The 16,543-nt window shown below is 41.1% G+C and overlaps 2 protein-coding genes across 16 annotated transcripts in view; both read left to right on the top strand.

Moving 5' to 3' along the window:
• The window catches only part of tjp1a (tight junction protein 1a), a 115,549-nt gene extending 113,417 nt beyond the window's left edge, over positions 1-2,132 (top strand). For all 15 annotated transcript variants that reach the window (XM_063474939.1, XM_063474859.1, XM_063474959.1 and 12 more), the window contains one exon: positions 311-2,132. In XM_063474939.1, the coding sequence (XP_063331009.1) occupies positions 311-405 (95 nt within the window). In that variant the 3' untranslated portion in view covers positions 406-2,132. The remainder of the gene's footprint in view (positions 1-310) is intronic.
• Positions 2,133-4,229: 2,097 nt separating this feature from the next.
• fam189a1 (family with sequence similarity 189 member A1) overlaps positions 4,230-16,543 on the top strand; it is a 107,664-nt gene continuing 95,350 nt past the window's right edge. The window contains exon 1 of the mRNA XM_063494451.1: positions 4,230-5,310. Within this exon, the coding sequence (XP_063350521.1) occupies positions 5,062-5,310 (249 nt within the window). The 5' untranslated portion in view covers positions 4,230-5,061. The remainder of the gene's footprint in view (positions 5,311-16,543) is intronic.

Genomic DNA, 16,543 nt, shown 5'->3' with positions numbered 1-16,543 from the left:
AATTACACTCAGACCTCACAGTGACCAAGGTTTAATTTGCAGTCAACAAGAGGCTGGGGACATTCTATAAAAACACCAAAGAGGTTTTACTAGTCTCTCGCGCTCCTCCGCCTCGGATATGGGCTTTAAACATTCACATAACGTGGCTCACAAACCATGAATATCATTAACTTGTGCAGGCAGGGCTCTTTTAAAATGAAAGCCCGAGTTCATGACTGTTAAAGAGAGGTTTGGGTGTGAATTTTTACATTTTAAAAAAAAAAAAAGCAGCTAATATCAACCCCTCTGCCCCCCATCTGTCTGTCCTCAGGTGATCCAAAAAGCTGGCAGAACAAGTCTCTCACCGGAGACCCCAACTACCTGGTGGGAGCCAACTGTGTCTCTGTGCTCATTGACCACTTTTAAAGAAGAAGCAGCAGCTGTGATGTTACTGAATGTGGAAGAATGGCGGAGGAAATGAAGATGATGGGCACGCACGCACGCAAACACACACATATACCACTACACACACACTGACAGACGCACTCCAAGCAAACCAACACACGGCATAATGGAGTATGAAAAAGACCCAGACAGTGCTGGACGAAGGAGAGACACCAATGATCGTTACGAGCTGTTCTTTAAACTCAATTTCAAAGTTTTGATGTAAAATGATGCATGCCCCACGTCACTGACGATTGACACTTATATATAAAGCAATGTTTAATGTAATTTTTCTTTTTTTTTTTTCTTTTTTTCCTTTTTTTTTTTTTTTACAAAAGTATAGATGGATGTATGGCTTTTGAGGCAGCATACATGCTTGAAAAATCTGTGTCAGTGTATTTATGCTATATATGCCTACAGTATATAGAGAAGATTTACTTCAAATTGGACTCAAATTCGATTGCCAGTCGTCATCTTGTTGTTTTTCAGTGCAGGGGACTGAATTGTTTGTTTGTTTGTTTGTTTGTTTGTTTGTTTGTTTGTTTGTTTGTTTGGTTGGTTTTTTTCCCCTTCCACATTGAAGGAATCTTACTGAAGGTTTGATACAGTTGGTTTAAGGAGGTGGCAAGACATGACCTGGACATGAACCCAAGAAGCAGCAGCAGCAGCACACTTATAGAGATGTTCTTCCTACACTTCTCACTCTGTTCTTCCTTTTCTTACCTTTTGTAACTTCCTCTCTTACTGAGCACCACCTCTCTCCTTCCAGCCTGAGGGAGATCTATGCATGTTCTTTACTCAGGTCCAGTAGCCTCCTCGGTTCCTTCCTCACATCTACTTAATATCTTTCCTTTCTCTGTGCACTCTTTGCACTCACACAAATAAGCAGTGATGCCTTATCTGCAGATTATTCACTTTTCATTAAGAAAAAAAAAAAACTAAGTTATGATAAATTATGGTATAATGTCATTTGTTTTGCCATTTTTTGTGAACCCTCTGTATAAATAAACTTGGGTTTAGCACACGCAGAAACGGTTGATAAAAGATAACAAAGGTATGCTCTTCTTTTATCTGCTATGCATTGCTTAAAAACAAAAAAACCATCTGAGAAGAAGTGGCTGTAAATAAAGCTAGCATATTGCCTTGTTTCTTTTTTGTTGTAAATGAACTTTTTGTATGTCTTTCTTTTTTGTATAAAACTTAGAGAAAACATGTTTTAAAAAAGCAGAAGGAAGTGAAAGTGGTTATCTTTGTATTATGGGCATACCTTCAAGCCTTTGAATTGTAACCTAACAATAATTCATCACACCTTTTCTACCGATATGTTGCCACCGCTATTTTACGGTCTCAAAAAGGTCGTCCTTTTTTTAAAATTTTAATTTCTATTTTTATTACTTTGTCCACGTAGGGTTAAGGAAAGTATTTGCGGCTCGGATGCATTTAAAACATCTTCATTTGGAAGGGTGTGCTCTCAAAGTGTCCCTCTCACTGATTTCTGATACTGGATGCTATATTGTGTGCCCTTAAATGTATTTTTGTACTAATAGACAATATATTACGTATGGCACACCAGTACTGTTTTACTTTTAGATATAACACGGCTTTATTGGATATTAGCTCTTCACTTGTGGCTGACTTTTTTTTTCTCCTCTGCAACACAATTTTAAGTATACCACTGTATTAATAAATAAAATCATTTTTAAATTAAAGAGTGGGTAAGGATTTATTTATTTTTTTAAACTTACAGGGTTTTGTATTTCCGCCGCTGCTTTCTGAGTGAAAATGGGCTCCTTCCGAAGGGTGGCTGGGCTCTCCCTTAGAGATGGGGGAAGGAGTTCAGCCATCCAGGAGGGGCTCAGAGTAGAGCTGCTGCTCCTCCACATCGAAAGGAGCCAGTTGAGGTGGTTCGGGCATCTGATAAGGACGCCTCCTGGGTGAGGGGTTCTGGGCATGTCCCACCGGGAGGAGGCCCCGGGGCAGACCCGGACATGCTGCAGAGATTATATCTCTCGGCTGGCCTGGGAATGCTTTGGTGCTCCCCCAGACAAGCTGGAGGAGGTTGCTTGGGAGAGGGAGGTCTGAGCTTCTCTGCTTAGAGCTGCTGCCCCCAGGACTCGCCCCCAGATAAGCGGAAGAAGATGGATGGATGGATGGATGGATGGATGGGTATTGTATTTATATATAATATGCAGTATAATGCAAAAGGTTTTAAGGAACTGCCCATTTCTATATTATTTTCAGATAATAGGTCATAACAATGACCTTGAACACACTGCCAATGCAGTAAAAGCATACCTGGATATAAAAACACAAGGTCCATAAGACCCACTGCAACAAGTTTTATGGAAAAATGAATCCAAATTGGAAATTTGTGGTTAAAATTATGGTCAACATATACAGAGGAGTTCAGGAGAGAAGTGCAACACTCAATGTCTACACTGGATTTGTCAGAGGTCAGATTTTGGCCCACCATGCAATTCCATCAGAAAAGTGTCTGATTGGCATCATTTTTCAGTATGACAACGATACCAAACACGACACCATGACACTGTCAGTCATGGATTGGCCTCCCCACAGCCCGGACCTCAGCATTATTGAAGCAGTGTGAGATCATTTTAACAGAAAACAGAACAAAACACAGCCAACGTCCAAAGAAGAGCTTTGAGTGTCCTTCATGAAGCCTGACGAACTATTCCTGAAGACTACTTAAAGAAATTAAAAGAAAGCTGCCTGAGAGAGTTCAGACTGTGTTGAGGACATCTTTCAAACAACCAGTTTAATAAACTGTATTTTTTGTTTGAACTATCCACATGAATGCTTGGCTATATTTTATTTCAGCGTCTGATAAAAAATAATCATACATAAAATATGATTTCATCGTTTTATCATGGACTTACAGTCATGAATGGATTATAAAATATATTTACACTATTTAAAGGTTTCAGGGTTAATAAAAAATAAATGTAGCACTTAGTAATCAGAAAGCAGTAAGCAGCATCTATGACACAGTACAGAAAGAAATGACACTAAAAAGGAAAAAAAAACAGATTAGGGTATATTGTGATTTAAATAAAAAACAATAATCACCGCTGCTCACCGCTTGGTGGCGCTGGTGAGCTGTGAATGGGTCTTTTCCACAGGACGGAGCTAATCTTTCAGCTGTGATTTTGATGTGAACGTACCAAATCGTCATGGAAGTAACGTTTATTATTATTATTTTTCCATGTATCGACGCGACTTTAATGATTTTTGCTTGGTTTCTTTGAAATATTTGTCATAAAATGCGTGAAGAAAACCACGCAGCACCTGAAAAACAGGTTTAATACAACATCTGCAGAGCTGAAGGAGCCCTGCAGGATGCAGGTTACTATCAATCCCTATGAACCGTGAGGTCCCAACACAAGTTGAGAAATCTTGTTTGGATATGTTACTGATCACAATTAATATCCATTCATATCGGACTTTGTTTCGCATGGCAAACTCAGACCTGTGACATACTTTACTGATGATAATTGGAAGGTCTAACTCCTCGGAGCTCCCCTGTAGTGAAGCTTTACTTGCGTGATGAAGGACAGGACAAAGTCAATGTTAGATGCCCCGATGGAGCTGCTGGAGCTAAGATTAATCCGCACTCACTTTAAGCCATGAAATCCAGACACACGTGGACTTAAAATGTCAGTTTCTTTAATTTATTTTAATGAACCAATTACACATCAGGTTAGGGTAACAAATGGCGGGCAGATTTTCTTTATTATTACTAATATTTTTAGTCTTTATTGTTTCCTGATAGCGCAGGAGTCCTCCTCCCCTCCTTCGAAGGTGATCACCATCAAGAGTAAAACACACTCCGTGTAGCCCGCCGCCATGTACACGCACAGAGTGGCACATCTCCAATACGCAGTGTGCATCTCCTGTCCTGGCTGTTAGATTTGCTGTCGTCTGTGAAAAGCACGGCTGGTGCCTCTCACACCGAAGAAGAGAAAAGCCGCTCGCTCAGACCTGAGAGGGGGGTGTTCAAATACTTAAAGACCCAGAAAAAAGAAACCCATCAGCGTGGGCTCAAACGTTTAGGCGTTTTAGTGCGTTTAGGAGGCGTGTGGGTTCATTGTGTGTGTGTGTTTTTTGTCCACGCGCGTCTTTATCCAGGCTTCAGCCCTCGCTTTGAGTTGTTGGAGAGCCTGCAGAGGCGAACATGACAGCCTGACAATGGTGCAAGGCTGGCTGACAGCAGGATGAAGCGTTTGGGGCTTTTTTCCAGTCTTTGCGTCTTGACTTTTCAGGAATGGGCTCTTGTTGGAGCAGTCAGCGAGGAACTCCGGAGGTTTATTGTCCGTGTTTCGACTTGAAGACGTTCAGAACATCTGTGCGTGTTATGGTAAACATCCGGTGGCTCGTCCAGCCCGCTCTTTGCTCACCTTTCTCCTCCCATCAGCCGCAGAGCATCTCTAATTGGAGGGACTCCGAGCATCTTAAGTGATGGAGAAAATCTTCCACATCGGACTCTGACTTCGACTCACACCGTTTGCCAGATCACTGCGGGCCAAATACGCGAGGCTTCTGTTTCTGATCGGATGTTGTTACCTTTATTTGCTACACCTGCATTTGTGTAACCCGGTTCGGTCGCATCGTTTCGTCACAATGCCGGTGAACGCGCTGCCCCGCGGCGGCAGCAGTGGCTTAGGCGGCCCGGGGTCTCTGAGCCCGGCGTCGCTGTCCCGCAGTCTGTCCCGGCTGAGGGAGTACCGTACCCGGACGAGGATCATGCTGGCTCTGGGAGTCTCTCAAATGGTCCTCGGGAGTCTCATCCTGGCTGTGAGCTTCGCGGCTCTGGCTCTCACCACATCACCCAGAGTCCGGCACTCCTGTCCGTTCTGGGCAGGCTTCTCAGTGAGTAAAACACTCGCACAATACACGCATTAGGAATCAGTCTGGATCTGAGTTATCTTCAGGTGTTGCAGTCTAATTGGAGACTAACATCATCGGCTTTATTTTATTTTCCAAAGCATGTGGAGGAAATTGGCTATTTAGGGAACACTAAGTTGATTTTTTTTTTTGTAACATAAGGATTTTAGAGAGCTCTAGCTGGTTTGTCTCAAGGAGAGAGCTAAATCACTTGGCGTGGCAGTGCCATGACAGAAAGAAATTAGCTTCTAAATGAATTTTTGGAGGACAGAGCCAATCTTATGCAATTAGCTTTGAGGATACAGAGCCTCTGTGGTAACCAGTGATACCACACACACACACATAGAAAGATGAGGATATTTTAAAGCCTTCAGCACTCCAGTGCTCATGTGTACAGTAAGATACTTTAGGATAATCTTTTTTTTTTCTTTCTGTGTGAAATTTTCATGCTGTTTTCTGTAAATATTCATGAACACACACTTCCTTGTTTTTTTTTTTGTTTTTTTTGTTGTTGTTTTTTATCCTACCAGAGACCTCGAGCAGGGCTTGCTCCATTAATTATAGAGGCAGTGGGACACAGTACAAGGGTGAGGGGAGGTGTGCAGCATGAGGGCCATCTGCCTGTGTGTGTGTCTGAGAAATAGCATGCGTCAGAGCCTGTGTGTGGGAGTGTATGGGGAATAGTAAGCAACCGCAGGGATCAGAGTTCAAAGGTCAGTGCACTTTCTTGATCAGTGCCTTGGGCAACTTCTCTGCAGAACGTGTTACAGGTCTACCAGCCTGTTGTGGTGCACATTGGAAATCTGAAACCTGCATCTTTTGTGCTTTGATTCAGCTGTGCACGAGTTTTCCAGCCCACGTGCCTCAAGTTTGCAGAAAAAAACAGTCCTTAAAATTTAATATAATGAGATAAATCATGAAAATGAGTCTAAGCAAAAGCAGATGAGAAACAAGTCTTTCCGTCTTCAGGAAAACCACAAAACCTGCCTAGTAACCGATGGCTCCAAACTCGAGCATGTTCTCAAGAGTGCTTCACTGTTTGTCTTTTACACGAAAGTAGGTTTGCAATTAACATCAGTGAATGCTGTAACATAATCTCAGGGGGGAAATGAAATAAACGAATCACACAGAAGAAAGATTTTGCCTCTCTAATCCTAAGATATCCTTGTAAAATGTCCCAGTTAGCTACCTTGTGGCTTGAAATCAATCCTCTGTCAGGTCATTTCAGAGGAAGGATGGTGTGTAACGTTTGGAGAAAATGCTTTGGTTGAGAAAGGTGCTGGAAACAAATAGCTCACCAGCAGAAAGAGACCATCGGACACTGTGGCGCCAAAACCCGAGATAATGCGGTTGAGTTGAGCTGCCTATCTGGAGACAAATGATGGCAGTGATTTGCCCACAGGCAACGAGACACTGAAAGTCACTCTTTGAAATATCGAGAGCTATAAAATGCTCCGAATGACTAAAACATTTCCACAAGGCTTTTTTCTCTTCTTTTTTTTTGGTCATGATAAATGTTGCAAAAAAGAAAGCAGTTTTTCAGCACACTGATGCCTCCTGGTCTTAGAGGAACATGTTGCAGCTATTTCAGCTTCAAAATCATTTTGATGTTTCAGTGATGTGTAATTTGTCACCTGATGCCTTTAACACCTGTTCCTGTGCTCTGTATCTTGGGTCAAGTGGGTATGATCTCCCACGAGAAGCATGTAACACGTTAAGCCACAGTGCCACACACTATGAACTATTAGTCCTCAGCTGGCTATAAGTTTTCATTGTTTCTTTGTTCTCTCTTGCTGGTTTGTCGTAAATGAGACTCTCTGTTGTGTAAATGTGCAGAGCAGCCTGTGCGTGGCTTTTTGTTAGCAGTACTTTTGATAAACTAAAGCTTTCTTTTTCTTTATGATAGCTTTTATATCAGATGTTTGGTTAAATTACATTTTACACCAGTCATTTCTGTGCAATATCCTATATTCCTCTACCTTGTGAGTCAGTGTGGTTTCTTGGCTTCTGATGGAGCCTTCGCCACTTCCAGAGTGAAAACAGGTGCAGCAAAGCATCACTTTGTGCATAATAGGACTTGAAATGTCAAATTATAATATCAGCAAGAAAAATGAGCGAGTTCAATTTAAAGAAACTACATTTGCATTTTGCAAGAAGATGATGAATCTGCAGCGTCTTAAACAGGTAGAACAAAAAGCTTTTTGCAGCTCTGTTCTGTCAATTGACTCAATAATAAGATGAGTGTATTTGTACACAAAAGCCCACCTTTTATAGTTTTAAAGACTTTGTAGAGCGAATTTGATTTTTGATACAGAACGTGTCTGTCTCCATCACTCGATGTGAGTGAATGTTGTTTGTGAGCAGCTAGCAGTCCTCGTGGTGTGAAGACAAATATGTATCCCGGTCAAAGCGGCTACACGAGCCTCGCCTGCTGCTGACACACGTCCCGGACGCCGGGGGTAAAATGATAACGCTGTGCTTCTTAACAGCAAGGTTCTTCGAGCATGTTAATTTAGTTAGTATTGAACCTTGAAGCCACTGAGCTAATGAGGAAGGTGGCAACAAATAGTCAGCCTATGTACTTATTTGTGTGTGTGTGTGTGTGTGTGTGTGTGTATGTGTGTGTGTGTGTGTGTGTGTGTGTGTGTTTGTACTCTGGGAGTGTCTGCGTGCAGTAACTGTGGGACATCATTACAGATCTCTGTGTGATGACTTGTGTTGTGGGATCTCATCACGGTTGCATCGAGAGGAAAAGGCACAATCTTTACTTCCTACACAGGCCAATCACTGCTCTGCCTAGGCCGCTCCTCCTCTTCCCACATGCGTGCACACACACACACACACACACACACACACACACACACACACACACACACACACACACACACACACACACACACACACACAAATACGTTTTCATATCTTAGTGATGACATCTCATTGACATAATGCTTTCCCTAGCTGCTTACCCTAACCATCAAAAATGAATGCCTAACCCTAACACTTAGCCTAAATCTAACCATAACCTAATTGTAACTCTGACACTAAAACCACATTTTGAGCTTCAAAAATGCCTTCAAACTCGTGGAGACAGGCATTTTGTTCCCATAAGTGACTGTTGGTTCCCACAAGTATAATAGCAGGCCAATTTTCTGTCCTCACAAAGATGTCTAAAGATGAAGACGCACACACACAGAAACATTAACACGCTTATCCCACCTCAGTGTTTTGCATATCTCCCTCAGACCCTCCTGATTTTCCGCACTCTGGAAAAAATATTCTTTTTGCAGCTTTGATGTTCAAAGTTTGCACACACACACACACACACACAATTGTACACAATTGCCTGGTCTACAAAGATAAATCCTTCGAATATCTTGCACTTTCTCACAGCCAACCACGGCCCAACCAAAAAGATGACTCTCGGCCGCAGCGTCGAGCACCGCAGGCTCTGGGCTAGGCCAGAAATCCCAGCGCGTTTACCTGTTGGCTGTGACTCACACCACCCTGCCAGGTTTGGTTAATGAATGAGACGACATGGCCGAGCGAGCCAGAGAGCGAGCCGCAGCTGTCAGCAGCTGAGATGCAGAACAAATTACCGTCCATCTCGCATCTCCTCGAGTTAAACCTGGAACTTATCCAAGCGCCCGGACACATAATACACAAACACAAACTGCTTGTCTTTTTTTTTTTTTTTGCACCCAAGACGAAAGGCAGTTACGTGAATATTGAAATCCATCACGGCAAGTTATTGCAGGCGTCGTTTACAAATTCAGACTCTCTCGGTCTGAATATTCCTTCTCCTCATCTCTTGAGCTCTGGAAACGGATTTTACTCCTTTTATTTTTCCTTTTATTTTTCCCTCCCCCGCTTTCCTGGTTGTGTGAAAGGAGAGGGATGTTGCTTCTGTGTACAGCTAGAGCCTCTTTAAAAGTAACAGTCCAACATACCAGATCTACAGACTGGCCCATAACAAAGGCAGCTTTAGGTGGTATTCTTGGTGTTTGTTGTGCGGCAGCTCTTTCTGCTGCATTTTCAGCACCGACCGTCAGCAAATTCTGCGCTAATCTGCTCGAGTGTGTTAATGTGTGGGACTGTTTGCTGAGTGTTCTTGTTGTGTTGCAGGCGCTTTCTTTCTTTGTATGTGTGGAGAGAGGGCGAAAGCCCATGTTGAATGAAATATGGCAACACAAAAGTTGTCCTGTCTTTCTGTCTCTTTGGTTCTCTGAGGTGTGTTTGATATCCCCGTGTTGGTGTTGTTCCCAGATTATCAGTATGTTGGTCCAGGTCTAACATTGCAAGTGACCAATCACATTTTTATGATGCCATAGTTTTGGGACGTGGATAAAAACCTGAGGAAACGATCCAACACAAGGGGGCGATTAGAGTTGGAGTTGGGGATTAGGATGTAATTGTGGTTAGGGTTATGGGGCTGTTGTTAAAGTTAGAGTTATAACTATAGCTTTGGGGTTAGGGTTAGTGTTTGGCGTGTAGTGTGATGGCATTTCTGCATCTCAAAACTATTACATCACAACAATGAGATTTGCCACCTGAAATTTTGAATCTGGACCAGCTTTAGTTGTGGTGATCCAGGAACAACACCAACATGGGAATATAAGATTGTGTGTTGTCTAACTTGTATTGCATAGAGGATAGTTCCGTGTCCTGTGAAATATCCCTAAGCTTAATAAAGTATGGTGGCAAACAGTCAAATAAACAGGAGAGTATGTCTGTGAGTTATTTTTTATTCTTTCGGTATTTAGCTCAAAGCATAACTGTGTCTAAGTACACCTACTATACACCTGTAGTATAGCTGTAGGCTCCAATTAGTATTCACTTGAGACTCAAGCAGTGAGTCAGTCCCAGTAGATTCCCATATTAAAATACCCTGTTTTGACTGGTAGGTGGGTGGTAGCATCAAGCGGTATCCTCCAGAGCTGAAAAACTGGAATTCCTCTAGTGGCTACTTGAAGCTGCTCTAAAAGTGGGTCAGTTGAAGTTTTGCAGACACATGACCACTAACCATGTGAGGTTAACTTATTCACCATTTTGGATGTGTGACAATCACAATGACAATGTAGGATCAAATAAATGAGGTCCCAATCGCACATGCCTAGAGACTGGTCTGCAACCATCTTACAACCATTATTTGCAAAGGAAAATAAGTTCATGAGAGGTTTCTGGAAGTTGATAGCATTCGCTGGGAAACTTGAGAGCTACACGCCGGCCTACAGACTGATCAGAAGCTGTGTGACACAAACTGGAAATGGATAAGGTTCATTTTCAAGGCAATGTTGTAGACAACTTGTTTCATAAGCCAAAACTTCTGCATTTCCAGTGTGTGTGGCATTTGTTTCAAGTTTTACTACTGCTGGTGTAGTAGAGAGCAAGTATTTGCAAAAAAATATGAAAAACTACAGACAACCCTGGCAATTTGCCAGCAACCAGAGCATAGGAGGTTTTTGGTCCAGCACCTTCTTTGCAACTGATTCATCCAGAGGCAGCCGGTCATCTCCGGAAACCACTGCCAACCAGCTGGGGAATCTTTTTTTCCCCTAGCAAGCAGTGGTTGCATCGTGTTAAATATGGCAGAAAACTCTGGAGAAATATGTGTGTGGCAACATGTGATAAACCAGTCATCATAGATACCAATGTTCATTAAACGGCAAATGTTTGGAGCGTAGTACAGAAAACCACAGATGGTTTCACCCTTTCATAACAGCTATAGTGGGATTGATAGGCTTAGGGCCTGCCATGATTGACAGGTGTGCCGACACAGGGAGCTGTTGCAGATAGCTTGTCTGCCCAGGTTCACGACTAATTGGAGTCAATGAGCTGAACCCTCTTCAGCCTGTTTGTGCTGTCTGGAGCATTTTTAATGGAAAGATCTGAATAATAGTGTGGCTTAGTTTGTGCTACACACCATCCAAGAAGTGAAGTACTTCTGTTACTGAGCACATATGCTACTTAAGCTAGCAAACTTGCTAACCAAGCTTGCTAGCCTTAGCTTATAAATTCACCCGGCACTTCAACCTCTCATTCCAAAAAAACAAAAGACATTGTGGATAATGCATAAACTCTACTGTGAAATGCTCAAAAACTGTGACAGGAGCTTCATAGCATGGGTTTCACTAGCCAAGGACCTCTTGTAGCTTCTTTAGTCTATGTAGCACATCTGTCTGAGCACTTGCATGGCCAAAATGCTTTCACTTCATCGAAAAGAGACATCTTCAATGCAGATTATGATTCAAATATACTTTAATTTGGAAAACCAGGAAAATGCTTAACATGAAACAGACAGACTAGTGTATATATATAATAGAGTACTTCTATGCCTTTACTAGGAAATAATATTATTTGAATGGTTTTTGATCGAGACATATCTAATCATAATCGGCTGTAGCTGTCTATGGTTTGTATTACACCTTAGTTTCTTATGAAAGAGACCAGTGGGTTCTAGTAGTAAATGAAGGCAAATGTGCAAAATTTGTTTTGATTTCTTCACTTATTTCTTTTTCTTTCTTTTTTTTTTTACTACACACAAGTGTGAATCAACATCAATTAAGTGGCATATTAGGCTTAGCAGTATCCTGGCAACAGGTTTCATGACACAAACACACATGTGCACAAACGCAAACTCAGGTCTGTAGTATTGTTGCTGTGGAAATCGTGATGATTTTGACAAAAAGCCTTTCTGTCTGATGCAAACTCATGGCTGTTGTCAGGAATACTGATGACATATTTATTAATAAAGCTTTGCTTTTGGCTCATGACTCATCATGAAAGCAGACAGAGAAGAGAGGTATAAATGTTACACTCAGTAAGCCTTTCTCTGCCTTTAAAGTGAATATCAGTACTTTCACCTCCGTGTCAAGTGAGTCTGATGCGTTTCTAAGGTTTCTTTGTGCGTGTGTTTAGAAAAGGGTTCGCATGAGTCATAGTTTCAGGTCCAATAAAACTCCAAAATATATAAATCGGCACGTGAATAGCTCACACTTATATGAGTGATTGGTCTTTAGAATTTGTGAATGGGCGTGTAACTACAGTCAGGCGTTTTTCAGCAAAGTAACTTACGTCCTATTGGTGCTACTCTCTGCGCTTTGCCTTTCATTAGAGTAACTTATTTCTTGTTTGAGTCTGTGTGTTTTGGGTGCTACTAAATATGAATATAAAATGGAATATTTTTGTTAAGCACTATAAAGAGAAGATTTTTTTTTCTGTTATTTAGTTGCTTTTTTGTGCATCAACTGCTTCCCCAATCAAGTTTTGTGTCACGATACACAATGATGCCTGATTCACATTCCCTGGATTCATCAGCGTACAGGGAGATATTAATGAGTCACTTCACTCAGTGTAGTAAAACACATTTTCCCACTTTAAAAATAAAAAATAAAATGCACATATTTGAAATACTCATCTCTAGCAGTTTTATTTGCGATGGTTTGAACTCAGATGTTTTTGGAGCGTCTCCAGAAATTGTGTAAATGGAGTAAAAGAGGACTGTGATCCTGCAATTTTCAGTGCTGCAAATGCAATAGTCACAGAAAGAGAGGACACAACCGCAGGGCACCAAACACATATTACAAACACAAGCAAAATCTCAGACTGCAGTCATAAACAGGCAGTCGAACAGGAGCAGCCAAGGATAGCAGGTAAGCGGCATAAAACGGATGAAAACTCAACACTAGGATGATGATCGGAAACCAGAAAGTAGGGGATAAGAAGAAATTACAGGAAAACATTATTCCTGGGAGTTCAAAGACAGTCTGATAAGAGGAAAGTAAACAACAGGTGGTATATGTAGCAGAATGACTGATTGGATAATTAGCAGCAGCTGGTGTATAAAACTGGAGGGACCCTGAACAAAGACCAGAAGTAAAACTACCTGAAATGTGAGGAGGTGAGCGATTTCAAAGTAAAACTGGAACTAGTAAAACACAACCTCCAAACTTTAAAAAATGAATTATATTCTGTATGAAATGACTCTTAAAAGGATCACAGGTTGTAGAGCAGGTTTACAGATAATTTACCTAAACCCACTCGAAGTCTTTTTTTCTCTTTCTCTGATATTTAGGGCTGTGATCAGAAGTTTACGTAATTTGGGGCTTTTAAGAATTCTTTGTGTAATTTTGAATGATTTTACAGGAGAGGTGGGAATCACCAGACACCCCAGGATACGATATTATTGTGGCTTTTAAAATTATGTGTTGAGTGCCAAGTATTTGTGCTAATTTATCACCTTTTTCAACTGCAAATTGTGTCCTCAAAGTTAAACTTTGTCAATATCTGTTTTATCTAATAAGATAAAGGTATCTCACTTCAGCAAGCATGCCGGCACTGTTGCTAAAACCTGCGATAAATGCTGTCATAAGACAGAGTCAGTCTGCTATCAGTCTGCAATTTAATGGGGTCAAGTTGGCAATTACATGCAATCTGTTTCTAATAATACAGCAATTAACTGTGACAGATTGTTGAAAATCACATATCAGTTGCTGTCCGCATAGACACAAATCACTTTTAACTATTACATTTGTGCTCAGCAGCCTTCCTGTTCTATAAAAATATAACCAGAATACAAACAGCCAGTTGGGTTGAGACCCCTCGAGTTGTGCTCTTTGACAAAGATTCATTCAGAGTGATGGCAACATGTTGGAAATCTGTCTGCATGTATAAATTAGACAGAAATGATCTAAAAAATCTCTGAGAGCTGCCATTTAGTCACCAAAAGTTGCAGCTGGTTGCATACTTATAAAAATTAGATGCAATCACTAGGCAACCAATTTAAAAAAACAACAACATTTATTTGATTTTAGATAAAAGGAAATTCCTTTGCTAGCTTTGCTCATGTGGAGCTTTGCTCCATTAGCGTGCTCTGATTTAGGAGGTAACGTTGTCAAGCTAAGTTTGTCCAGTGTTGGACGGTTTTTCAGTTTAATTTAATGTAAGTTTGCTCGGATAACATTATCTCGGGATGGTGGTGCATGAGATTTTAAATGTTTTAATAAAATATTGATATCTAGTGTCCTTGTATTGTTACAATATTGTAATGCAAAATACTGAAATACTATGCTTGATCACTTTCCCCCCCCCCCATTCCCCCATTTGTACAGCATAGGCTGTACAGTGATTTAAATGACTAAAAAACAAGAACTGAGTCCTTTTATTTTTTATTTTAGATTTCATTTTGGATTTTCTCCAATACGTAATCAAAAGTATCCATACCGGCTCAAATATATACATACAATCACACAATCAATGTATGCATTGTATAATAGTGCATTGAGTAGACCATAACCAATTAAATTCATTAAGATTTTAAAATAAATGTCTCAATGTTTTATTCATTGCTTTTTTAAAAAAAAATACTGTGATCTCAGTATTTTTATTTTTTTTTTATATATTATTTGCAGGGTCTGAGTTGCTCCTAGCTCCTCAGCCACTCCACTCATCGTGTCGGCTCAGATTAAATGGAGGCTGTGGTCAGCACACATGCTCTGACTCAGACCAGACCACTCGTGGCTGATCCGCCTCGTCTTAAATCTCATATTGATCAGCTAACAAGATGGGCCCTGATCAATCATCTGATTTATGCTTACTTTCATTTTCACTCTGGCTGTCGGTGGTTTTCTAACATCTCTGTGGTGATCTCACTCGCGTGTTTAATGCATGCGTGTGGTGTGATGATGTCATGTAGTTTTACAGTCCATCCCGAGGTGTTGCTGAACCGCTGTAATTCACTTTCCTTCCAGACCTTTCCATATTAAGTAAGTAGGCACTCAGCCTCGTGCTACTTATTACTCTGAGGACCCTCCAGTGCCTTCTCCCCCCTACTCCAGTGCTACCAGTGAGCACCATAATGGTGAAGAGAACAGTGTGTCCTTGCCACCATTTCACACACACACAACACACACTATAATATTTCAAGTTGTCAGCTTCATCTAATTCCTTTGCGGTTACTCGCCCGGGCGCGTCCGTGCTTTCTGCCTCACCTCGCTCCTCCATTAGCTCGCATCGCTGATATTTTTGGGTTTCTCTGTTTTCAGCACCACGAACAGGACGATCTGAGCTTCTTCAGGTCTCTTTGTTACATGTTGTCCCAAAAAAGCACACAATTAACCAAGCTGGAAAAAACTGGCATGGTCCTACGCCTGGCTGACAAAGCAGTCATCTGTGAAGTGGAAAGAAAAAAAAGATAAATGTTGGGGTTGTATTTCAGTGGGAGATCTGACAGTATTAATTGTATCCACTGCGGCCTCTTGTTGTGTTCTTTGAGGAGACTAGATAAAGGGAATTTTCTTTACAACATTTTGAACAAATAGTCTCCAACAAAGCCTGTGCCAAAATGATTGACAGCATTGATTAATCAAAAAAAAAAAAAACAACAACCCTCAAAACAAAAACAAAACAACAAAAAAAACACCCACCACCATAATCCTTTGCTGCTGGGAGATAAAATGTGGTTCAATAAATTAATTAAAAACAAATCACAGTATTGGCTTGTCAGATTGGTGCAACCATACACACCAGTTTGAACATCGTAGGTCTGATACGCTGTAAAACTTAAGAAAGACGACCAAAATTGTGAAATTCGCTCTAAGAGGCTCAATCCAAAAAAATACGTTATCAACTGTAACTGTAACCTGTAACCTGGGAACCTCACATGTTTTTAAACCATTAATCAATGAGCCAAAGAGTACTTTTCTTTCTGTCTACACGTCCCGTATCTCATGATCTCATCACTTCCCGAACCAACACGTGCACATGTGGGAGAGGACAACTCTGGACATGTCCCAATGTGATTCTTCAAGGAGAGTCCAAAATACAGGTGAAAACTGCCTCAAATTTAGAAGGAAGTGTGATGATGCATTAGCCCTATGACAGACTGTTGACCTGTCATACTAAGGCTACTAGTGAATGAAAACTGGGATATGCTCCAGGACCCCGCGTCCTACAGCATATGGATGGATGGATGGTGTGGAGACATGAATCCAAGTCCACTGAGAAAAGTCCTCACAGGGAAAAAAGGAATTATCTTCTACCCATTTGGTGTCTTGAAATATTATTTTCAGAGAGGGAGAGGATGTAGATTTCTTTTAAGAATATTTAACAAGTCAATTAAAAGTTAAGACTTTCTGTGAAAAACATATTATCATAACTGGAGGGGATCCCTAAATTCCTCACATTGATTAAACACATATCTTTACTCGCACATTTTATC

The sequence above is a fragment of the Pelmatolapia mariae genome, linkage group LG1 (assembly GCF_036321145.2).
Source record: "Pelmatolapia mariae isolate MD_Pm_ZW linkage group LG1, Pm_UMD_F_2, whole genome shotgun sequence".
Taxonomy (NCBI): domain Eukaryota; kingdom Metazoa; phylum Chordata; class Actinopteri; order Cichliformes; family Cichlidae; genus Pelmatolapia; species Pelmatolapia mariae.
This window is presented reverse-complemented; position numbering and strand designations above follow the sequence as displayed.